This window comes from Mastomys coucha, unplaced genomic scaffold, assembly GCF_008632895.1.
Source record: "Mastomys coucha isolate ucsf_1 unplaced genomic scaffold, UCSF_Mcou_1 pScaffold7, whole genome shotgun sequence".
NCBI classification, from domain to species: domain Eukaryota; kingdom Metazoa; phylum Chordata; class Mammalia; order Rodentia; family Muridae; genus Mastomys; species Mastomys coucha.
Genome location: NW_022196913.1, coordinates 46390404 through 46415392, shown reverse-complemented (window position 1 = coordinate 46415392; position 24989 = coordinate 46390404). Strand labels below are relative to the sequence as shown.

At 43.7% G+C, this 24989-nt stretch overlaps 1 protein-coding gene across 3 annotated transcripts in view; it reads right to left on the bottom strand.

Annotated features, from left to right (window-relative positions):
- Positions 1 to 12263, bottom strand: part of Hivep1 (HIVEP zinc finger 1) — a 134169-nt gene extending 121906 nt beyond the window's left edge. Inside the window, exons 1-2 of one of the 3 annotated variants that reach the window (XM_031359364.1) lie at positions 12135 to 12263; positions 5630 to 5772 (exon numbers count right to left, since the gene is read on the bottom strand). In XM_031359364.1, coding sequence (XP_031215224.1) covers positions 5630 to 5669 — 40 coding nt within the window. In that variant the 5' untranslated portion in view covers positions 5670 to 5772; positions 12135 to 12263. Of the gene's footprint in view, positions 1 to 5629; positions 5773 to 9111; positions 9261 to 9469; positions 9604 to 12134 lie in introns of those variants that run through there. The other 2 variants (XM_031359363.1, XM_031359365.1) reach the window with 2 other exon arrangements.
- Between the last annotated feature and the right edge of the window lie 12726 nt (positions 12264 to 24989).

The following is a 24989-nucleotide window of genomic DNA, read 5'->3' as shown; positions in this document are numbered from 1 at the left end:
ACACACCCCTACAGAGGAAAGCAGTGTGAACTCCTTTCTCTACTACCTGCCATTCCCCAACTCAGCCCTTCCCAGCAGAACTGAAAGTTTCACCCTCATGCAAGCCCTGCCCAGTGAGCAGGAGGGCTGACTCCCTCTACAAGAAGTGGGCCTACAGAAGCCCCTCCTCCCTGGCCTCCTATGCTCCACTAACTCCAAGCCACCCAAATCAGCAACCTTCTATTGGGACCCCTTCTTCTGGGACCCAACCTACTTTAAGCCCTCTCCAAAAAGTGAAAACTATTTTAATTTTAGAAAAAAAAAGCAAGTTCCTTATTCTCATTTACTCTACATTTGACTAATACGGATTTTAATGTCCATGAGCCAATGAATACTTTCAGATCATAAACAGATACACCTTGAAATTAATTTTAGCCTTATCCCAAAATGAAAACAGCCTAAGTAGAAAATGTATTTAACAAAAACAAAAGAAAAAGGCAGACAGTGCGAAGGACATTGTTAGGAGGAGAGGGGATGGCCAGTCAGTTGGTAGGGAAGTAAGATGGGTGGGAGGTACTTGGGTAGACTGCATTATACAAAGTATGCAAATTATAAATTATATAAAAGTGTAACCATCGAGGAACAAGTTTAATTTTAAAATGAGTTTAAAGAGTAGGGGTAAGGTCAGTGGTGGGGCACTGCCTAACATGCGCAAGGCTGTACATTCAATTCCCAGTACAAAAAAGAAAGAAGAAAAAAATGGAGAGAAAATGTGTTTACTGCCCCTGACTAATGAGTACTCTCGCTTCTCAGCTCGAGGCACTACAGGGTTCACTGTGTCCTTCCTCTTCGAAAGCTACCTAGGTCCTGATACTCACTGCCACAGGCCAGCAGCAAGAGATCACAGGAGCGCAGCCTAAGAAAAGACTCAACAACCAGCAACAGTCTCTTCTGAAAATCAGTATTGTTTGTTTGCATGGTTTTTTGTTGAGATAGAGCTAAATTGTGCAGACTAACTTTGAATTCCTGGCTTTAGGAATCCTCAGGCCTTAGTTTCCTGAATTAGCTGTAACTACAGCTACAGTCCACAGTCACCAATCACAGCTATAGAAGGCTTCTACTAAATGTCTGTCACTTAACTCAATTGTAAAGCTAAGAAACCATAAATTAATCCAGAAGGTTAGGACTCATTAACAAATTTCTGGGCTCCTATTAGCTGTCTAAGTAAGGTGGCTATTAGCTTGTCTGCTGCCTTTATAACAAATGGGAACGTGGTTGTCTCTAGACAGAAAAATTCTAAAGGCAAGCCTCCTAATGCCCACCTTGGCAGGCATCCTACCCTGACTGCCCTTCCTGAATCAGAAAACACTGTGAAGTCAGCTCTTCAAAAAGCTCAAATTCTAAGCGTGAGGCAGACATATTCAGGTTGCAGTTTCTCCATGACTCTGGGAGATCACACTCCCAAATGCTTCAGTTAATGTGCTCCATCTAAATTCCCACCTCATTAAAGTCTGTACTACACTCATCAGCTCCTATGTGAGCCCAGGGAGTTACCTACGCCAGCACAGAGTTCTAGTGCATTTGTAGGCAGGAAACAAGCACTGATTTCAAGTAGCTCAAGAAATTGATCATCTGTCCAAATGTCACCTCAGGATGACTAGCCAAATATGTCACTCCTGAGAACATTTACAATGAACCTGTTTGATTGTCTCTAACCTTGAAGGCATGTGCCTAAAGTATGTTTTCCTATTACAACAACGCTGAAGATTCCCTGCCACCCAACAGTATCATAGCAAAAAGCATCATGCCTACCGGAAGGTCACTGGCATTGAGTTGAGAAACTGGTGCAGAGCAGGTATGCACAAGCAGATACTGCAGAGTACGCAATAATGCTAATATAAACAATGTCACTGGCTACTTACACACAACCCCCTCCTTCTCTGTAGAGTGGCCTCAGGCAGGCCTCAGGAGGGATTCTGAAGAAGGCGCTACCGTCACAGGAGGTGACAGTTCCAAGAAAGCCAGCTCTGTGCAAAGATCCCTGAAGACCTTCTACGGGGCCAAGGTAGAGAGGTAGAAAACTACACCATAGACGTCCCTGATCGGGCCTCAGCTATTGTGTGCGCTTTCAACTTTTTCACCAAAAAAAAAAAAAAAAGGAATTATAAAGAATTAAAAAGCAAAGAAACATAGAAAAATGATGGAATAAGAGTATAAAAACAAATTTGAACAGTTGTAAAATGTATTTCTATTTCATGCTAACTAGTATTACAAGAGTCAAAAAGTCAAGTCTCCTTTTCATTTATAAATAAAAAGGTAACCTTAGTATGCTGATGTTAATTTATTCCTGGATGACAAACAGCTTTTATAAGCGCAGCCTGACCACACAGTATTCACAGTCTACCGAGGCCCAGGCCATCAGGGGCACTGCTCTCTAACTCACCCAAAGTAGCCTCAAGGCCTGCAACCCTTTACACATAGCAAGGGGCTTGGATGGATGTAGCATTTTTACCTTTTATACTGCATTTTACTCTTTTAAGATATACAAATACTTCTGGGTTAGAATTTTACAATTGCCTCAGCTCAGATTCTTAAATTGTGGGTGGCTTGTTTAACTCTCAAAAACTGAATGTGGATGTTGAAAAAAAAGAAAAAAAAACTTTGGCGACAGGAAAATATTTCTAAATATGCACAGACCAAAAATTAAATAACTAAATGTAGTAGGATTTTCCCTGTCCAATTGATTTAATTATTAATACAATAAGAAGCCTGTGATTGGACAGGGAAAAAGGAGGCAGAGCTAAGAGTGCCAGAGACAGGAAGCAAGACAGAGGAGGAGGAAAGGAAGATGGAAGGAGATGATGATGATCCAGATTCCACATGGCTTTAAATAGCCACAGGTAGCTATAATTCCTATAGGGATAGAATAATTTGGATAACTTGTCTAATCTAGGTGGGCATCTTGTATCATTTTTCAATTGGCTCTGAAATTATTGTGTGGGCATCTTGTGAATTGAGAATTTATTGATATGTAAATCTGACTGCTTAATTTTAAGCTTCTAGAGTTTTGATTTTACTGAGTTACTGGGAATTGTGACAGCTAACCACGAGGTGGGTGGTCACTGCATGGGGCTGACGTGGCAGTGACCCACCAAGGGACCCCTCTGGGCCAGAGAGTCTGTGGAGATGAGAACAGGCCACTGGAGCCAAGTAGCTGCAGGTGGTGGGAGCTGCACAGGAACTTGCCATTCTTTTTAATATTTCCAGCAACAACTGAAAACCAAGTGCATGAAGAATGCAGGGTGTTGAGGGTGGGGTGCTCACTGATGTAACTGCATGGATTATACTGCAGCCTTGGCTCTGGGCAGGGAACAAGTATACTCTGTACAGTATAGGCCATCTCACACTCAACCAGCCCTGCCTGAGACACCTAGGCTCAGATACCAGAAAACTCTTATCTTATAGATTGCCATGATACACTGTTAAATGTTTTCTGCTCCTCCAAAAGCATGTAACAACTTAATATATCCAACCACACATATATATATATCAAATTAGTACTGACTTTTGTGTTGTATTGTTAGTGTTATAATATTAAAAATTTCTCTTCTAGTTCCTGACTTGAGTTTTGTTAAATAAACAAACAAACAAATGGATTGGGATTAGGATAGAGTATCCAATTATTTCTGAAATGCTGCTAACCATACTTCTGCCATGTGGTACTATGAACTATGCAAAACAGCTTTCTCAGCACCAAAAACCATCACCTTAAAGCATTGACCAATGGAAAACCTGCTCTACATCCTGCAGCATCAAATATTCAGTTGAGAGCTAACTCTTTTGTATAAAAATGAACAAGTCTATCAAATTTAGCATGCAAATTCTCTTTTATCATTAATAAATGGTAAAATTAATGAATAATTGTTTTTTTAAACTTTTATGATTTGGGACTAGAGAGCTGGCTCAATACTTAAGAGGACTTGCTAATTAATCTGGCAGAGGATCAGTTGCCAGCCCCAACACTGGCCAACCCACAACTGCCTGTAACTCCAGTTCTGACACCCTCTTCTGGTCTCTGAGATAACTGCACACACACGTGCATAAACAAACATACAAAGTATTTTTTTAAATTATGACTTACTGTTAATAAATACTTGCTTTATACACCTACTTCATATTTTACACTTGTACATAATCAAGAGCTTGCAAAATTTTCTTCAATAAAAAGAGGTTATGAAGAGAAAAGCTTTAATCAGCCCTTGCCTAAAATACATGCTCCTGGTTGCAGCATAGGAGCAATGGCTTAACCACACAGACCAGGTATGTAGTAGTAGAGACCATGTAAGATGTGTGGACAGATGAGCCCTCTATAATTGTTAAAACAGAACCACCGGCTGTGCATTCCTCAGTATGCAACTGTAATATTGAGACATGGCTATTTCACACAGTATTTCATTTTGCTTAAGATCATTTGATTTAGCAGTTTTCTTTTGTTTCACATAACTTTGTGTACATGTGGGTGGATACTGGTGTGCAAATGACACACCACATGTGTGGACATGAGGCCACACCGTGTCTGAGAAAGGCTGTCTTGGTGTCTGAACATACCAGGCTGTCTGGCCCACAAGTTTCTGGGCATGCTCCTGTTTCTGTGCTCTATTTTGCCACAGACTGTCATTGCAGACCCACACTACTGCCTCTGGTCTTCCGTGGCTTCTAGACATCTGAACTCAGGTCCTCGCAGAAGCACAGCCCATTGTACCAGCTAAGATCTCTCACAAGCCCAATACAATATTGCTAAATCCCTATATACTGGAATCAAATAGAAAAGATAACTGCTATTCATAGTGAATACAATACCTTAAAACAATAAAAACCATTAAACAGATAAGGAGAAATGTGCTTAGTTTCCCAAAATCAAATATCTTTACCTTTAATGGAAAAACATTTACTTTGCAGAGTTTGTATAAAATGTGTTTCATACATATCCTGTTTATTTTGCTTTGCTCAGTGCTGGGAATGGAACCCAGAGCCACAAGCATGTTAAGCCTATATTCCAACCCCAAGAGAGATCTCCAGCCTTACCTACAAGTTTGACAAGATGTTTCTGTATTGAAAATAAGTCCATTTGTTCTGACTTCTGCAAATAAAGTACTGTGTAAATGTCAATTCCAACTCTCTTTCACTTCTTTGTCTTGATATAACATACAGAAGTAAACCTTCAACAGATATGGGCATACAGTAGCAAAGCTCATTGACACGGCATCTCACTAGCATACTTCAAGCCCAGGGTACAATCTCCCAAAGATACACAAAGGACAGAGGAGGAATTTTTTTTTGAACGAATGAACATAAACTCACAATGATTCAATTATCAGAAAACATCAACCATCCATTTCAGATTCCCTAGTTCCTACTAAGAAATGATACTTGTCAGCAGGACACCAAAAAAGAACTGTAATTCTTTTGGAATTAATTCATCCAGCAGGTAAGGGACAGTTACTGTATAATAGAAAGAAGAGTGAAGCATAATGGTGCTGACCATGAAGCAAGGTCACTGTCTAAGGAGCCCACAGGCATTCCTGGTACCAGGAATGCACTTGATGATGTGGTCACTGAAAGCCTTTCTTCACTGAACACAGAGCCTTACCTCTGAGATTTCTGGGATGAATCTGCTTCGTTCGAGGCATTTTCTTAGATTTAAGAGCTCCTTTTTTTTCTTGGAAACTGTTGAAAGAGCAGGTTACAAAAGGCTGGCTCCATGTACTCCTTGGACATCAGTTAATCCACATGCTGCAAAGAAAAAGATAAAAGCAGTAAATCTCATCACCTTCAAATGAGAAGGATTCTTCAAAAGTTAGGGGCTTAGAGCGGGGCTGACCTAAACTCAATACAATGTAACCTTTGCAAACACCATTCGCTTTTAACTAAACATAAGACTGGCCATCTTGCCACTCTCTAGGCCCCCTTGTTGAGAAAACAGGTGGGAGAAAAAAGTCTTTAGACATCAGTTAGACAAGAATGAAAATGTCCACTTTAGAATAGCACTGCTAGGTACAATTAAAAGTTAGTGTAAGGTGACAAACAGTTATGCTGTATACATATGCCCATTCATAAGGGAAGCCCAATGTCCTGGTCTTGTCTCTTCAGTTGACTCACTTAACCTGCACAGTTGCTATGGTGGGTGGTCCCCAGTGACGCCATGCCTCCCTTGCAGGCTCAGGGCAGGAGTGTGCATGCCTGTGATCAGCAGCTGCGTGTTGACCTTTGAGTAGACCACAGATATGTGTCCCATCCATGCTGGCCCACTTAGTTACCAAAGCAAGATATTCCAGAGCATTCTGTCCCCTCTGGCACAGGCCAGCACTGTTCCAGTAAGCATGTGTGACTAAAAAGTTGCACTGCGGTGACACAAGATGATCTGATCATGCTGCCTAAACAAAAAGCAGCCTTTTGTTGACTGACATGTCTGAGGCCTGGGAATTACTTGTTACTGCAGCACAATCTAGTCTGTCTTGACTGTGCTTTTTCAAGTTGAAATGTATCACGCCAAGACGTAATTATCCAACAGGCATGTCCAACCTACAGCCCAAGGACAGTATCTAAGTCTGACTGAAGATCTCTACTAATGCTGCCTAACACACAATGGTAAACTTACTTAAAACATTACAAGATTTCTTTTGAGATTCATTCTCTCTCTCTCTCTCTCTCTCTCTCTCTCTCTCTCTCTCTCTCTCTGTGTGTGTGTGTGTGTGTGTATCTGTGTCTCTCTGTCTCTCTCTATCTCTGTGTGTGTGTGTGTGTGTCTGTGTCTCTCTGTCTCTCTCTCTCTGTGTGTGTGTGTGTGTATCTGTGTCTCTCTGTCTCTATCTCTCTCTCTCTCTCTCTCTGTGTGTGTGTGTCTGTGTGTCTGTGTCTCTCTGTCTCTCTCTGTCTCTCTCTCTCTCTCTCTCTCTCTCTCTCTCTCTCTGTGTGTGTGTGTGTGTGTGTGTGTCTGTGTCTCTCTGTCTCTCTCCCTCCCTCTCTCTCTGTAACTCTGTTGTAAGGTTCTCCAGCCAAGGCATTATGTTGCAATGAACATGCCAGAAAGTTAACCACCCATCTGTCCAAATCAGCAACCTCCCTCTCTTCTCTTCCACTAGATTCTTTCTCAATAATCAGTTAAAAGTTTAGCTCTAACTTCCTGCAACAATGCTGATAAGCAAAGTCCTTTAAGAGGGCACTATGGGGTGAAACGAAGTTTAATCACTAAGCAAACACAATAGACTAAGGATGCTTTGTTTAAAACCTGTGTGTACTGTCCACAACACAAGAGAACACTTAATGGGTTTACTGTAGAGTTTCTACTTATCACCTATTTTAATCCTAACAACCAAGGCAACAGCTTGAACTCATCCATTTTTACAGAGTTGGGGGGGGAAAAAGTTTTAGGAGAGAAAAAAACAAGACCAACAGCTCCAATTCATCCATTTTACTAAGAGAAAACAGAAACAAACCAAAACAAAAACAAAAAACAAAAAAACAAAAACAAGTTTTGGGAGAGATTATGATATCTTCCTCACAACAGTAACTATGGAATGTGGCCCCACATGACTCCGTGCCCACTTCCTCTGAGAAGATAACACTTACCTACTAAGGACAATCCCCTCCCAAAGGGATGAATGACACAGCAAATCATGAAGACAAACTTTGGAATCAAACCTGGTTGAACCAGCTGGGTTCAAGGCCAGGCTTTACCCCATACTGTGTGGCCTTGTTCAAGGTACTTAAGCTCTCAGAAAAGAAGATCAGATTTCCCAAGCTGTAAAATCAAGAAACATTATCCACCTCAGACCGGCTAAGGACTGAGGACTAAGCTAAACAATGTAGAAGCTTTGCCTGCCACAAGAAAATGTTGAAATATTAATTCCCGGGAAGAATGCCTCTAAGGGAAAGAACATGTATACCAGAATAAGGTTTTAGATGTATGTTTTCACTTTAGCTAAAACGCGTAGGGAAAAGGCGGCTACTATTAGCATACTTGCAACTGTACTCCTAACACAGCTATTAGTCGGCATAGCACAAACTATTCCCAATCAAACGCAAGGGGAAGAATATGAAACAGGATGGTCAACGATGGATGATGCCTCTTGCAGCACCAGCTAATGACCTACAAAAGACAGGACTCCTCAACTCCCTCTAACCACAGAGGGATCAGTTATAGCATTCAAAAAGGTTTTGACTGCACAGAGAATTTAAAGATAAAGCTATGTGTTCCGTTCCGTATTAAAACTAAAGCTTTTAAGCAGCGGTCACGATATTACGAAGTTTTTAAAGCGTGAACTCAGATTGTAAGCTGATCACGTGACCCCCATCAGCTCCCAAGTTTAAATGTAAAATATGCAAATTCCCAACCTGTAACAGCTTTGTGCGACCCGGTTTTGCGGCCTCCACCCCCCTGGTCCCTAGGTGTCCAGCCCACATTTAAATCCGAGGTAGAGAAGTGGTAATTTTCAAAGACGACAGCACCGTAGCTACTAGGACCGGTAGGCAACCATTCTTTCTCGAGAAAGAAATACATACTACAAGGTGCAAAAACAGGACACGATCAAAAAGCGTAAAGACAGTCACAAGGAGAAAAAACATGAATGAATGTGGAGGGCGGAGCCTGGGAAAACCCCTCTGCAACGCTGCACTGAACAAAGCGCTTCGCATGCCAGAAGGAGGGGGGAATGGAAGTGCCAGCTCCGGAAGGAGCCTGGAGTGGATGCGGAGAGCAGTAGAAGGAGGAGGAGGAGGAGGAGAAGGACAGAGTCGGCGAGAGCGGCAGCCTGAAGACTCCTCCTCGCGCCAGTCTCGCCACAGCCCCCTCCCCTCTCCAGCCGCAACTCCTGCTGGAGCCCGACCCCGCGGCGAGCCCAAGCCGCCCGCGCCCCTACCCACCGGCCCCGACCCACCAGCGGCGGGCGCGCGCCCCACCGGGAGAGAAACTACCCAGGTGGCCCAGAGTAAACAGGCACTCCGGGCAAAGAACGAAAGGGAAAGCGAGCCACAAAGCCGGGAGGTGCGGAAGCCGCGGCCTGGTCTCCCGCAGACCCGCCGAGCCCTCCTGCGAGAAGGGGCCGCGGCTAACAGCAGGCCAGCCGTCCGTACCTGCTGGGCTCGCGGGACCGCAGCTCCCACCGCCCGTGCGGCCAGGATCCGCCGAAGTGGCAAGCGGCTCCCGCACGCAGCATCCCCTCCGCAAGGTCGGCGCCGGCACACGCGCACACACTCACACGCACACCCGCCCGCCCGCCCGCCCGCCAGGGGGAGGTGGTCCCGGCCCCCGCCCCCCGCGCCGCGCTCTCCCGGGTGCAGCGCCCCCACCGCCGCGCCCGGCCCGCACTAGTCGGGAACTGCGCTGCACTTGACAACCGGGACACAAGCGGAGCCTCCTCCCCACGGGCACCGAGGCACGAGCCGGGAGCGGGAGGGACCGAGTGGAACCCGGCGGGAGAGCGGCCTTTACCTCTCCCGGGTGTCCGTGAGGACGGCTGGCAGCGCGAGGGCGGCCAGGGCGAAGGTCGGCGGCTTCCCCCGCGCGTGGGCGGGGCGGCAGGGGATCCCCGGGGGCGGCGGGGCGGGGGCTGCGGCGGGAGGGCGGGCTCCTGTGAAGCCGGCCCGGGGCCCCCTGCCGCCCCGCCCGCCCGCCGCAGGCCCCGCCGCGGGGACCCAGGACGCAGGAGGAGGCGCGGCCCGAGGGGCGGGGCGGGGCGGGGCGGTGGCGGAGGCGGGGCTCCGCGGCCCGGGGAAGCCCGGCCGGGCCGCAGTCGGGGGCGGTTGGCCCGGGAGGAGGGGCGGGGCCGGGCGGGGCCGGATTCTCTTTACCGTCTTTTGACTTTCTAGAGCAGGCTGTGGGCCGGCCCGGTGACGTCATGGTGTCTCCCAGCCCCGCCCCTCGCCCTGGCCCTGCTAGGGAGGAGGAGGACCCGGGAGGGAGGGGGGACCCCAAGGGGGTTTCCTTAGCTCTGCGTAGAGGGGTAGGGGAAATCATAGTGAAACTTGAAACTCATTAACTTTGAAAAATAACTTAAAAAAAGAGAGAGGGGGGCTGGGGTGTTGACTTGGAGGGTCAGAGGGGACGTGTTATTAAGCCCTGAACTGAAACCACTTTTTTGGTGGCGGATGTTCTATTAAAAGACGGAGGAAAGCCAAGGTTATTCCGGAGAGAGCCGGTGCTTCCCAGAGCCTAAGCAGCAGCGAGCGCAGTTAACCCCTCCTTGACTGCCTGTCAGCTGGGGACTAACCCGCGAGGGAACTTTGGAAGCCGAGGAGGGGGTGCGGGGCGGAGCCACCCAGCAGGCTTCTGGAACTCTGGGGGAGTGAAATGGGAAGACAGACTAATTTATTACGAACCAGAGTTTGACCCCGGCTGCTAGAAAGCGTTAGAGAACGAGAACTGGAAACTTCTGGAAATATCAGGAGAGCTGAATCTGGGGAGCGAAGCAGGTTTTCAAGGGTAGACATAATACTCGCAGTTTGAACTTAAAAATTCTACAAAAAAAGCCGGCAGAAGTGATGGATTTAACGGGCTACCTCAAGGTTGGAAAGAATAAGGTGTAAAAAAAATTACGCAAAACAAAAATATTCTTTGTTAAACGATCATACGCCCACTAACAACTGACCATCTGTGCAAACTTGTTTTGCTCCCTTAGGCTTTCATAAAGATGCCCAGGTCGTTCCTGCTAACGGTTGACTCCTAAAATCCCCTGAGGAAGTCCTACCTCTAGCTTGCTGGAGCTAAGAAAAGCTCAAAGCCCCAGAATGGAAATTATTAAAAATGGAATACTCGGTAATGGCAAGCTTAGAGCCAAAAATAATGTTTTGCAAAGGAAAAAATATGCCTACCAAAAAGTAAATTTGGTCATAGGAGCAAAGATCATGCAGCTAGGAAGCTCGGATGATGGGTAATGTTATGTTAGCCTTACAATGAAATAGTACCATTTTATTTTTCCAGTAGGATATCATCTATTTTATTAAATGAAATACCCAATGGGTCGGATTTACATATAATGTAGTGCCCCTCCCCCAGCTGAGCTGTTTGAATCAAAAGCTAAACATGTAGACATAGCTAGTGTGTTAGGATAAAAACACAGTCTTCATAAGTCGAGTTTTTGTTACTTGGAACGAAAAAAAAAAAAGCTAAGTGTCAGAGTGGATTTTTTGACTCAATAGTTGCTGAAGACAACAGAAATATATCCATGAACCCAGTGTGTTTCCAAGATACAGCAACTGCTCTCTGAGCTTTTGAGCAAACTACATATCTGGTTTTGATTTGTCATTTCACTGTGTTTTCTTGTGCAACAAACCAGTATTAAAACTCCTCTCTGTGGCAAATAATATAGAACACTTTCCTGGTAAGTTTTCTGAATTTTCTAAATGCGGTTTCTTGCTTTTCTATTTTTTTTTTCCATACCAAAATGCAGGGAAAGGCAGCTGTGCTATATGTAAGTAGTTGGTTTCGGTTTAGTTTTGTGACACAGTAAACACTAGATCCTCAGAATCTAGCAAATAAACGGAATTGGATGAGTGAACCCGACCAGCCCCGTGACTGGTAAACTTCAGCTTGAACTGTCAAAAATCCTTGAACAATGGGGATCCCAGTGACAGCTCTAGACTAGGAAAGTAGGGAGATTCCAAGGGGCCTCTTTCTCTCCATCCAGCTGGCCGAGTAAACGTCTTTGTTGCGCCCCTTGGGAAATGTGGGGTCCTGTGGGTACTCTGACCTTATCTCTCCTGCTGAGCATCTAGGGGAGAGCACCGGTCCAACCCGAGGCCGCGCTCGCGCGTCCCCCAACCCCGGTTCCCACGCGGCCGCCTGGCTCGGGCTCCCCCTTGGCACGGCCCCGTGGCTCCACGGCACCGGCCCTCCGCCCGGTGTGGCCAGCAGCGCCACCGCCACGCGGAGATCCCGGAGGTTCCTCCCGCTGGCCCCGGGTCACAACACCCGCTTGTCCCTCCCCTCCGCCCTGCGAGCTGGGCTTTCCCGTCCACCAACGAGTCCCCTCCCCCCCGCCCCCCACTCCGGCGACGGGGCAACAAACCCTTCCCCGCACGCTCCGCAGCAACTGTCCCCCTACGCCAGAGCTCTTCCCAAGCCAAGCAGACAAAAGGACGGAGGGAGGAAAACTTACCGAACTACAAGGCAAAAAGTCTGCTCCCAAGCTTCCTGGGTTCAACTTTTCATTTTAAAAACAACAAAAGCAGAAACCAAAAGCCTCCTAGGTTGGAAGTGGGCGTGAGAGGAAACGCTGGGGGAGGCGCTTGGTTCCCTCACTGCGCTGCCCCCCCCCCTTCTGGCCCCTACCCGGAGCTTTGATGTTATCTGATGCACCGCCTACGTGGGTTATACCTTGAGCTCAGTGCCTGGTGACAGTCAAGATAGTCTCCTCTGTGGGTGCTGCTAAGAGGCAGCGCAGCAGGTGGCCAAAGGAAGGAATCCTCCAGCTCTAACCAGACCAGGGATAGGACCTTTCTCACCTGAGCTGAAAAGGGCTGTCCCAGCGAGGGGATCGTAGTCTCAGAACTGTGCTACTTTTGCTGTTTGAATCAGAGAAGGAGGAGGTCTCCCAGATTACATTCTTTTTCCTTCCACTCAGTACAAACTTGTAATAAGATCGTTTGGATGTCTCCCCAGGCTCTGTTCAGTTTTTAGAGCTCAGCTTTGGAAGCAGATATTATTTTCTTTCTGAGATATTCCTGCAGCCTTCAAGAGACAAGAATACAACTCCCAAGATGATAAACTATAACACTACAGATTCCCCTTTGAGTCAAAATATCTGCACATCCCCACCCCCTTACGTTATGGAAAGCTCTTGGTTTTACTGTATTTACCCGGACACTAGCTCAACCTGGATGTATATTTCTTACTATGTTTTCAGCCTCAGAATCATCACTAAGGAAAGATGTTTTGAAAATCAGAAACTAACCAGTCAAGTCAGTAATAAAGAAAAGGCGGGGTCTCAAATTCATTCTTCCTGGTATGCCCTTTAGGACAGCACCAGGTGGTGTTCAGGTCCTGCCTCCTGGGAATTTACAAATTAGTGGAGACAGCACAAACACATGGAAAAATACCTGGAGGGAGAAAAGATAGAAGCCACGGCTTATAAACAGAGCCAATTAAAGTTACACCGAGTTATTTATATGACTGCTGAGAGATCTTTGGGTGGAGGGAGTGTCTATTCAAAAAAGTTCCAGGAGAGGGTGAGCCCTCAGTAGTGTGTTTAGGAAAAGTTCAGGATCTGCCTGGAAGACAAGCACAGTACTCCAGTTCAGGGAGGCAGCCTCGAAGTGAGAAGGAGTGGAACTATGGGATAGTGCAGTAGAAAGTCTAGGAGGGTGAGAAATGATTGACAGCCAATAGGAAGGACACTATTGAAAGTGGGAGGGACAGTCTTCAAGTAGGAACCCAGATGGGAGCTGTGCACCTGGGCTGTCCCCTGCAGTAGGACGGGTAGGTTTTTCTAATGGTAGGTAGCTGTGAGGCAGTCAGAATGAACTGGCACCAGTCAGAGAAGAGCCAACTCATCCATCCATCATTTGGAAGGAATTAAGACACCACAGCAGTTGGTAGTTGTTTGGAGACATCTGGACAGAGAATAGTCTTTAAGCAAAGTTGCTGTGCAGCTGATGGATTTAGGATAGATATGGGAGCTGGGAACAAAGACTGCAGCTGTGGTCAGACTAGCTGTAGTAGTGATGAGTAATAGGAGAGGTGGTGGCCAGCATCCTCGCTCCCTTTTCTCCTCCATCCCATTTCTAAAATGTTACAGAATCTCCAGTGAGCCACAGAGTTAGTACATGGTCCATTCATGACTATGATCCAGAGAACATCCGATGGTTAAAACATAAAGGCTGTGTTTTATGGAAAATAGACTCTAATAACTTTATAATATTCTACATCTGTGGAGCAGAAAAATGCAAGACATGGTTGTTTAGAAATCTACAGCAATTCAAGTTTTTAGAAAGTGATAGATGGTGTCATAAAAGTATAGCTGCTAGGATATTTGAGGCTGACAGGAGGGAAGGAGAAAGGTGTTTGGGTTTGCACCTATCTAATTTTGAGAAGGATGATGACCCTGGCGCTTGTTTAATTCACACAAAAAGACACCGGCCTCTGGCTCTCTCAAAAAGTGCCTACTTCAATGTTAAGTATGACCATTTCATGAATATTATTTAATTCACTACCTCTTAAAAGAGGTTGGAAGAAGGATAAGTTATGATCAACAGAGGTGCTACATGAAGTTCTCGAAATTCTATGTACGCTGTGTCCTAGGTAGTGCATTGAGAAAGACAGGGAAGGACTGAGCAGTGTTCTCTGTCCTAGGTAGTGCATTGAGAAAGACAGGGAAGGACTGAGCAGTATTCTCTAAAGCTATCCCTGCTGACGTCTGATCTCATTATATAGAAATAAGTACAATAACCTAAGCCATGGTATCAGCCTGCTCAGGGCAATGTAACAAAATGCCATAAACCAGGGATCTCGAGCAGCATACATTGATCCCCTTGCGGTTCTAGAGGGTAGAAATCTACAATTAAGTCTGTAGCAGATTCCTTCTTACTGAGGTCTGTCTTCCTGGCCTGCAGATGGCTGCCTGCTTGGTGAGTCTTCACATGGCCTTTCCTGAATAGTGTGCATGGATAGAAGAGGAAAGAGAGAAAAATTAACCCTCTGGTTACTCTTATCAGGACAATGCTGTGGATGGAGGATGAATGTCCCCATAGGCTCAGGGGTTTAAGGACTTGGTTCCCACCTGGTGGCTCTGTTTGAGGAGCTTGTAGAACCCTTAGGAGGCAGAGCCTTGTTGGTGGAAGTGTTCTAAGGGTGGGCCTATGGGTTTTATAGCAGAGACTGCTTCCTGCCTTTGCTTGGCTCCTTGTCCTGGGAGCAGTAATAAGAAAAGACATCTCAGTGGCACATTACCACTACTATAGGCTCAGTGTCTTCCCTTCTGAGGTGGACCGTACTCTTGAACTATGACCTAAAATAACACTAGCCCCATGGGATCAGTGCTTGAACTTATGACCTCATTTTAACTAATTGTTACGAAGTTCCTAACTCCAAATTTTGTTTGGGGATTGTTTTATTTTGTTTGAGATAGTATATAACTCAGGCTTGCCTAGAACTGACATAGATCCACCTGTCTCTGTTCCCTAAGTACTAAAATTAAAGATTATTCTAATTTCAGCCCATAATGAGTTGTTTTTTTTTGTTTGTTTGTTTGTTTTTTTAAGTAGCAGACCAACCTGGGAAGAGTATGTTGCATTATTTAGAATGGAACAGAGGGACTTCTTCTAGACTTTTGTTTCCAGGATAAATTACTACTAATTAGCTCTGTTTGTTTGTTTGTTTGCTTGCTTTGAGTCAGGAGCTCTCTGTGTACTTTTGGCTGCTCTGGAATTTGCCATGTAGGCCAGGCTAGCCTCAAACTCTGCCTCCTGAGTGCTGATATTAAAGATGCATGCCTCCACACCAAGTTTTCTCTTAAAATAGTGCTGGGTACTCTACACCTTAACATTTCTAAGAAGAGTTATCAAACCCTTGTGGAAATCCACCTGTGTGCACAGGTGTAAATTAATCTCTTTTCTAGATTGCTGAATGACAGAAGGTTCTCATTTTCCTGACCACGTGTAAATTAAACATCATACTATCTAAAATCTGGGTACTCCCCCCATACATAAACTCTATCTTATCACTTTATTAATTTCTTTTATAACATCTAACCGAATTATCTAATTGATTGCTACGTATATTGTTTCTCAACTCTTAAATACAGGGACCTGAGCTAGGCAAGGCAGTGCACGCCTTTATTCTCATCACTTAGGCAGAGGCAGAGGCAGAGGCAGGCATATCTTTGTGAATTGGAGGCCAGCCTAGTCTACAGAATTAGTTCCAGGTCAGGCAACAATACACAGAAAAAACCTGGAGAGAGGGAGGGAGGCGGGGAGGGAGAGGGAGAAGGGGAGAACAATAGCATACAGGGCTTGGAATGAGTGGACCTGGTTCTTTGCAACTTCTTATTTCCACTTAGAACAATGTAGAAACAAATGTTTGTGGAATGAAAGAACTCCATTGGAATCTGAATCCTGCTCATCTTCATTCTAAATGAGCTTTTTCTTACTTTGTCACATCTTTATAAACATCTTTCTCAACTTCCGTTTCCGGACTCAGTATTATATAATGGAGTTTAAAGAGATCTACTCAGGCTATAGAGGAGGCTGCTGGAATACAGACTAGCCCCATAGATTGTACAGCATCACCAGCAAACTGCAGAAAGAGCATGGCTAGAGACCTCTCAGACCATCCTCCAGTTCCCAAGTCCATCCCTTTATACTCTCCCCTGCTTCTCACCAGACACTCTACTGACTTTACTTGCTCCTAATTTTCATTGCTTGTTTTAGAAACACAAGTTCTCATATACTGTGGTTTGAGAGAGTTTTAGTGGCTTAGCATTTTGTATGAATGCAAGAGAAGTGGAGGGAAGATAAAGGAGGGAATGAAGGAAATATTTGTCCATAAAAATATCAAGGAAAAATTATTGTGGAGCGAGGCAGGTGGTGGTGGCACACACCATTAGTCCTGGAGGCAAAGGCAGGTAGATATCTGTAACTACAAGACCAGCCTGGCCTATAGAGTGAGTTTCAGGACAGCCAGGGCTACACAGAGAGACCTGTCTTGAAATTCTATACTTGGAGTAAAAGTTCAAGGGTGATTTTATAAGAAAAATTTTGTGTCAACTGATACCACCTAACTCAACTTACCTACCTTACCTTTTCTCTCTGGGTTACTATAATTATTGAGTTAAAGAGGTTTAAAAAGCAAACACATTCTTAGTTGAGACATGGCGAGTACTTAGCAATGCTCGTATTGCTGGTAGAATATACGCCCACTAGTTAGACTCTTGCTATCTTTGGCCCTCCTTGACATTGCTCTTTCCCTGAACTGCCCAGCCCAGAAGCTCCCAATTCTCAATATATTCCTGGGTTCTGAACCTTTCTCACATGCCTGCTCACTGAATCAGATTTTTGCAACTGAATTGCATCTGGCATCGATTTTTCCCTACGTTCTCCACTGTCTTGTTCAGTACTAGTTTGTCAATTTTTCTGTTTATAAAAGCCCACAGTTATGAATTTGTGACTTTGATCTCATTGGCATCTTTGTGGTTTTGTTGCTTCCCTCCCCGAGCCCCTCGCCTCCACCATGATAAATCCTGTTATGCCAAAATGTCCTTAGGTATTAATATAATAGAAGCCAAGAAAGGTCAAAGACCAGCTTGGGAAAAACTGGAGTTTCACAGAAAGAACTAACAAAACTGAAGATAGCATTAATTCACCATTAGACAGATGTGAAGCGGGGTGGGGGTTGAGGGGTGGGGGTGCAGGGTGTGGGAGGCGGGGACAAAGTAACCGTTATTGACAAGTCAATAAGTAATGGCCCCTGGACAGTGTTTATCTATTTCTAGTGCTTTTAAATTTTTCAGCTATTTTAATTTCTGCAAGGGGAGGTAGAACTTTAATCATGGGAGATGATTTAAAAAAAAAAAATGGAACAAGGGTTAAAATAAGACATCTAAATAAGGTTGGGACAGGGGAATCAGCGAACCAGATGGCTATCTAGCTGAAAGACAGTATAGATCTGATTTGAAAGATTTTTTCCTGTTAATAGATTATGAACACAAGGGTTGGTAATTATCAAAAATATTGATGCAAGCAGCAAATCTTGGCACGGTCTCAGTATGGAGCGCTCAGAGCCGGAGTAACAGGACACACACATTTGTCTTCTACTTGCTACTCATACAACTGTTGTTCCCAACTGCTGTGGAACCTTCTGGTTGTAAATTCCATCCCTCACATATTAACAGGAGAGTCCAAACAGTCCCCCCTCCCTCCTGGAGCTGTGATGCCACATCAGTTTCCTAACAATGTTCTCGCATAAAGTCCCATAGTCCACCCCGTGGATAAAGCAACTTCCAGGAATGGAAGTCAAATGTTGTCTACAAACCAATAGCTTACCCAATTTTTTATAATCCTAAAGGCATACTTCTCTTTTAGCAAGGTTTGTTGACCAGGAGGAGAGTGGATCTTCCAAAACACTTCTACTGTCTCAATAAGTGTAAATTCTTGGGGGGCATCTAGTCTAAGCAACTGATAGCCCTGCAGCCATTTGCATACAGTGAGAAAACAGAATCCACACAAGTTTTTTTCATTAAAGCCTCTTAAGATTTCGACTTAAGAAATCTCAGATTTTCTTAATTTTGAAAACACAATTTATCCCAACCAAATACATATGTGGAAAGTGATCCACAGCAAATGTTATGATAGTGGTCCATGATTCATGATCCCCTGAGGCCAATCTGCAGTATGTTACCGCAGAGTTTGTATCTGCTGTTATGAACTCATGGGAGGCTTGAGCAACAATGGGGATTATTTAACTGAGAGATGGAGGGCTAGGGATGTAGCTTGGTGGTAAAATATTTGCCTAAATATGCACACCTTGGGGTTTGATCTCTGGCACTGAAAAAAAAACATAAATAAATATGAAAAATAAAATTATAAAAAGAATGAGAAATTCTGAGCTTTAGAAATACTATATGGAGTTGAACAGTGTGAGGCTCTTGCTCTTAACTGCACTTCCTTGCTTGGGCAGAGGTCAGCCTAAGAATATGGCAATGTGGAGAGCCTGGCATGTACTATTGATCAGTTGGGTAACAAGTAAAGAGGAGCATTCTGCTAAATTAATCTAGAAGATCTAGACAGAGAAATACACCCCAATGTCACTTAGGTAGACAAATTCCATTGCTGATTGTAGCCTACGTTTAAGTATGTTAAGAAACATTTTTACATTGCCCTCAACTGTAAGAGAAGTTGTAATGACGTTCTACAGAAAGCAAAGCATGCTTATTAAGTGATCTGGAAGTGCCTACTTCCATAAGTATCTAATTAAGGACCTCTTTCCCTTTAAACTTAAAACAGGGACAGTGCATGCAATGGTGTGTGTGTGTGTGTGTGTGTGTGTGTGTGTGTGTCTGTCTGTCTGTGTGTGTGTTGGATCTGTTAGAGCTGTAATCACAGTCCACCTGACCCAGGTGCTGGGCACTGAACTCAGATTCCCTGTAAGAGTGAATGTGCTGAGATGCTAAGCCATCTCTGCAGCCCCCAGACACCCCTTTAAGTATTTATTTCCTCTCTTGCAACTACTTGCCATTTCTCGGTGCTGTTTCCTCTTTCTTTTTGCTTCTGCATTTGAAGTACACAGCTTATTCCTATCCCCAAGAATATATACATACATAGATTATATGAACATGATGAGACATCTGCCCTCAAATCCACTTATAATTACTTCCATTAATATTTACAAGTGTTCTCATCTTTAGATGAGAGAAATACTACTCTCTTTTAGCTTATTGCCCCAACACCTGGCTTCTTGAATTTAGATTTCTTGACTAATTATAATCAGAATTATCTCTTTACAGCCGCCTACATCCTGTGGTTCTGACCTCAGCTCCAACAGTGTCTTCGAAGTCTGTTTTTATTCTATCATAACCAGCCCTCCTCTCCCTTCTCTTCTCACCCCCACCCCCAGCTCTAGCCTTTGTTCTGGCATTTAGAAAATTTGTACAGACCTAATGTGACACATTGTAATTTTTTTCCTCAATCCTCTTCAAAAGATAGCTAGAGATGAAAAACAAACGCATCTCTACTACATTTCATAAAAGACTTAGTAGCAGGTTGCTCTAAAGGCCCTCTGGTACTGCCTGTATCAACATCTAAGGGTGTCTGAGGGGAGAAGGCAGTTGTCCACCATGACATCAACTTGGCAAAGAAGGTCAGAGTCCAAACATGCCTCACTTCTTTTAACCAGGCACACCACCCTAATTATGTCCTACAATAATGCTTTGATCCTGTTAACTCCCTTCCTGAAAGCGGATGGCTTCCCTCTCCTACAAAGTCTCTACTCTGTAGCTAATATTCACACCTCAATATGACCCACAGGTCATTATGTCCAGCCTTCTCCTCAGCTGCTACCCTAATGCGGGAGGCCCTTGTTCCCCTGCAGGGCTCCACCCACCTTGCCTGAAGTTGTGTTTCACTCACTCACTCAACTCACTCACTCATTCACTTACTCACTCACTCACTCACTAAATCACTCAAGCTCCCCCTTGCTTCCTGCGCCCAATACCCACATTCACCATTTTATTAGAACTGTGCCTTTCCTCTATGGGCTGCCTGGCAATGCAAAAGGCCGGCCTCCTCTCAGCCAGGTAGCTGACCTACCAACTTTGGGACTGATCTTTGAACCAATCGACCAACCAACAGATCCACAGGTTCTTTAACCTCCAATGGATTTCAATGGCCTGCAGGCATTTTATACAGAGTCGCTAAGGCACTGAACAACATAGTAAAGTTAATAATACAAAATAGCACTTACTAGTACTACTGCGGCTGCTGCAGCTACACACACACACACACACACACACACACACACACACACACAGTCCTTTCAATGATTGCTTTGAATCTTGGATAGAAATGTGTCACAAATCCAGAAATCTATACCAAACTAATGAATCAAACCATTTTCTAGATGGAAGAGTGGAAATGATACATTGAATGCACTGTGTAGAGCTGTGTTACACAAGAGGTGGACTCTAATAGGAACCAGGAACTAGTTGTTACAATGTATCAGTGTTGCACCATCAGTTATGTCAATTCAAAACCTGATAATTATAGGGTGAAATGAGAGTTCTTTATACCTAAATCTGGAATCTTCATTTGTTTTTTCTGTGTGTGTGTGTGTGTGTGTGTGTGTGTGTGATGTATGCAGTGTTTGTGTAACCATGTGCATATGTACTTCCAAAAACTCATATACCTATGTAAATGTCAGAGTCATGTGGAATATATCACTCAATTGCTCTGCACCTTATCTTTTGAGACATGGTCTCTCTCTGAACCTGAAAACCTATTGATGTAATTTGGCTGTCTAGCCAATGAGCTGGTGGAATCTTCTAGCCTCTGCTCACCCAACATATGTATTTATTAATTCATCCTGTTAGGTAAACATATCAACACATTTAAATTCACTGCATATAATATTATTATTGCCTTATGGAACATCTCTGGTTTTGTTTGTGATGGGAGTGCACTGTGTAGTCCAAGCTGGTCTTGAGGGTGTGCTCTTCCTGCCTCAGTTTCCTGGGAATGCTAGGGCTATAGGTGTGAGCCCTATTGCCTAGTTTTCCATGCAAGCATTTGAGGTCTGACTTGCCAGTTTTTGTGGTACCCTTCACAGCCATCCTGACTGTAACCTTCTCTTTTTCCCCTGCTGCACAACATTTCTAGGATCCCATGACTTCCTCTTTCTGAGTTTACTCCCTCATTTTGGGTGTGTCTACTAACCTCCTGTGGTTTCCCAGAAAAGGGTTCATGGAAAACAAGACTCTTTACATATGAGAGCCTCTTCATTTAATGCTCAGGTTTAAACATATGCTTTGGTTGGAGAGAGAATTCTAGGATATAAAGATTTTTCTTGGCCAAGAATTCTGATGGCTTTAAACCCTTGTTCTTCTGGCTTCCAGATAGTTGAATCTCTGAATCTCTATTCCTCACATGAGATGTCTTTTTTTCTCAGCAGGCAGAGTCAGTTCTCTTTGTTGTCCCTATATTCTAAATTTCGCAGAGACATATCTACATTTATTATTATTATATTTTAGGCTCTTTTGGTTAAACTTTGGCTTAAAATCAGGTGTTATTTCATTTGGAGAAATATCTTCAAGTTATACCCCCACCATTTTTGTCTACTCTTTCTGAGTCCTTTCAGGAAGCACTCACAATTCAGCCACCATACCACCTGGGCTTCTTTACTCTCTCTCTTAATCTTTTATCACATATTTTTCTACTTTTGCCTCTCATATAAGTTTTTTTTTTCTCTGCAGTGTCTTCTAATATTTTCCTTCATCTTTATCCATTTCCACAATTCAATTTTTAATATCTAAGGACTCTTCCCCCAAAAATATTTTTCTAAAATCCCCTTTCTTATCTTCTCCCTATACACATCTTATTCTAGTATATTACTGGCAGTTTTTCATCTTTACTTGATCTTCTTGAATCTGCTTGCTCCTGCTGCTGTTTCTCTGGTTCTTTTCCTCTTGTTTGAAACCCTGATAATCCTCATCTCACTAGGAACAGCAACCCAAACACTGACTAGTTAGAGCCAAACACTGACTCAGTAAAGGCGGGCAGCTGCTCTGTACTGAGTAGGGAATTCCCTGCAAGCTGATCTGGTTTACCCATCTTTTGAAGTCTTTCTTTGTCCTAGTTTCAGACCTGTTCTCATGGGCTGATCAGATTACTCAGAAAGACTTCTGCTGTGTGTGTGTGTGTGTGTGTGTGTATGTGTGTGTGTTGTCACAGTGTTCCAGACCACAAAGGAACAAAAACCATGACATGTTCAGCACAGAGTTTTAAGTTCATTCTCCCTGATTGTAGTGCCCTATTGGGTGTTTGTCTCCAGGTCAACCTCTCAGTTCACTGTAGTTACTAGGATCTGCTACAAAGACACTAGAAGGGGGAATCTTGAGGTCTAGCTGGTTCTTAATCTCACCTGCAGTGCAACTTCCAGAGGTAAACTTGATGCCCATTCCTGAATTTCCACTGGAATCCTTTTGAAAAATGAATAGAGAAGGCAGCTTCTTAGCTTTTCCCACAGTCAGCTGAAGAGTCTTTCTCAGGTGTGCTTCTCCCATGGAAATTTTTGCTACATTGTATACTCTTGTTTGGTAACTTCCTGATTTAGTAAATTCGAACTTCTTGATTTTCAAAATGTGTATTTTCATCTGAGTGGGAGAGTTCATCTAAAAGCTACTGGTTCATCTGACATCTTTAATTGAATGTCCAGCAGTATCTAGTCTAGTCACAGTGCCTAAAGGATGTATGGGTTATTGTTCAGTAAGAAGTTATTTTAACTTGTGATCATGTGTGAAAGCAGAACTTGAAGAAAAGTGTAATCATGCTCATGATTTATATCTTCTCTGGAAGAAGAGTAGCATTTTCAAAACTTTCCTAAAAGCCAGGGAACATCTGGTTTTAGCCTTAAATTTTGATTAATGAGCACTCCTCCTTTTTGTCTGTTCTCTCTTAAGCTGGACATTATGGGTCTAGGGCCCTTCCAGCCAGTTGCCATTGTTAGTCTGAAATATACCTGTGCCCGGGAGGTTCCTGCAGGTTAGATTTTGCTGCTGAGAAAGCTGCTGTTGCTGGCACTGAATTTCAATGACTTCCTGCAGGCAAACACCTGGAGGCAATTACCTGTACTTGTCTGCCAGCAGACACACGTACAGTTGGGATGGGAAAGCTATCTGTATGAATTTCAAAAGGGGGTGGGGGTGCATTTATTTTGTGTAATACTTTGCTTGTGTCTAGGTTAGCCAGTCTGGGAATTTGTCTTTGCCCAATTATGTGTTTGTTAAGCCATTTTCCCCCCTTCCCCGTAGAATTGGCAAACGTAGACTTTGTTTAGCCTTGTCTGTTGCCTGGTGACAGACGTCTGTTCTTTCTTAGGACACAGGACAATGATAATGAGGGAAGAAATAAGGAAGGTCAGGGAATCTACATTTAATGTAAAATGACAGCATTTTAACTTGACATTCTTTAATAATAGACCTGTCATTCAAAACAAAAAAAAAAAAATAGGTCAAGGTTGAGGACAGAATCACACATAAAATTATATTAAACTTTATCGTTAATATTTATGCAGACATAGTGATACTTTCTATACCTATATATGGTCTCTGGGGAAAACTGTTATGTTGATCATTATTTTAGCTAAGTGGTTCTTCCTTTAGCTATATCATAAATGTTCTTAATGTAAATGTTGACTTAAATTACACCTTTAGAAATGTCAAAAATTCCATTAAGATGTGTGTAGAGTTAACAGTGTACTGGATAATGCTAATGGAATGTATTTTATGATTCTGTAGACTGGTACAATGAGGCCAATTAGGAATTTATTTTGAATGCAGGCAAACCTCAGTCCTTACTTAATGTCAGTTTCTTCGGATTTTATTTTATCCAGGCAAAGCTAAAGATGACTAACACAGTCTGAAACGTCCTGCCTTCAGCAGGACCAAAACATCACACAAATGCTCCCTTACCTCCCATCTCTCTCATTCCTCTTTCTAGACTCTCTCTCAGTCTTAAAGTATCTGATTTCATTTTTATACTCCTCATTCTCCCCACCCCCTGAAGTTGTAAAGCACCATTGCCTCATGCTTTCTCTTCCCGATTCAAAATGAGAACAATCCAGGTCCTTCTAGCACATGGTCTAAATTTCTCCTATACAGGTTACTAATACATAAAGCTTCTGCTGTATTTAAGCAGAAACCCCGAGAGCTGTAAATAAATCATATTTTTCTGCAGTTTTAGTGTTATAATTGGTGACTGCTTTACCCAACAAGAACTTGATGTTAAATAAGCCAAGACTATGACTAGCAATATCCCACAAATTGAAACCACTATAGTGACTCACTGATGATTTAAAATGCTGTAGCATTTTCCTCCAAGAATTACTGGTTGAGAAAAAGATCCACTAGTACAGGACAACTTTAGCACGTTAGTGACACACATGTCCTTGCCTCCCTCCTCACCTCCACCCCTCCCCATTCTGGATTGCTATAATTTTAATCTGTCAAATCTGAAAGAGAGCTAAGCTTTTCTTTTCTCCTCTCTTCTGACAGTGAAAGTTTTGCATAAGGAAGGACTTAACAGCTAGCAGTAGCCTAAAATAATAGTCGTTTGCTTAGCCTACAATCATGAAGGCACTTGTGGCCTCTACTGGGTTCACGTGTATATCTGGTTGGCTGTGAGTTTGGCTGGGCCTGGCTGGCCTAAGATGGCTTCACTGGGATTGTCTCATATCTTGCTATGGTCACTACCCATTAAAAAGGGAGCCTGGTTATAAGATCATTTGTCAAAGCAAGTCACAAGACGAGCCA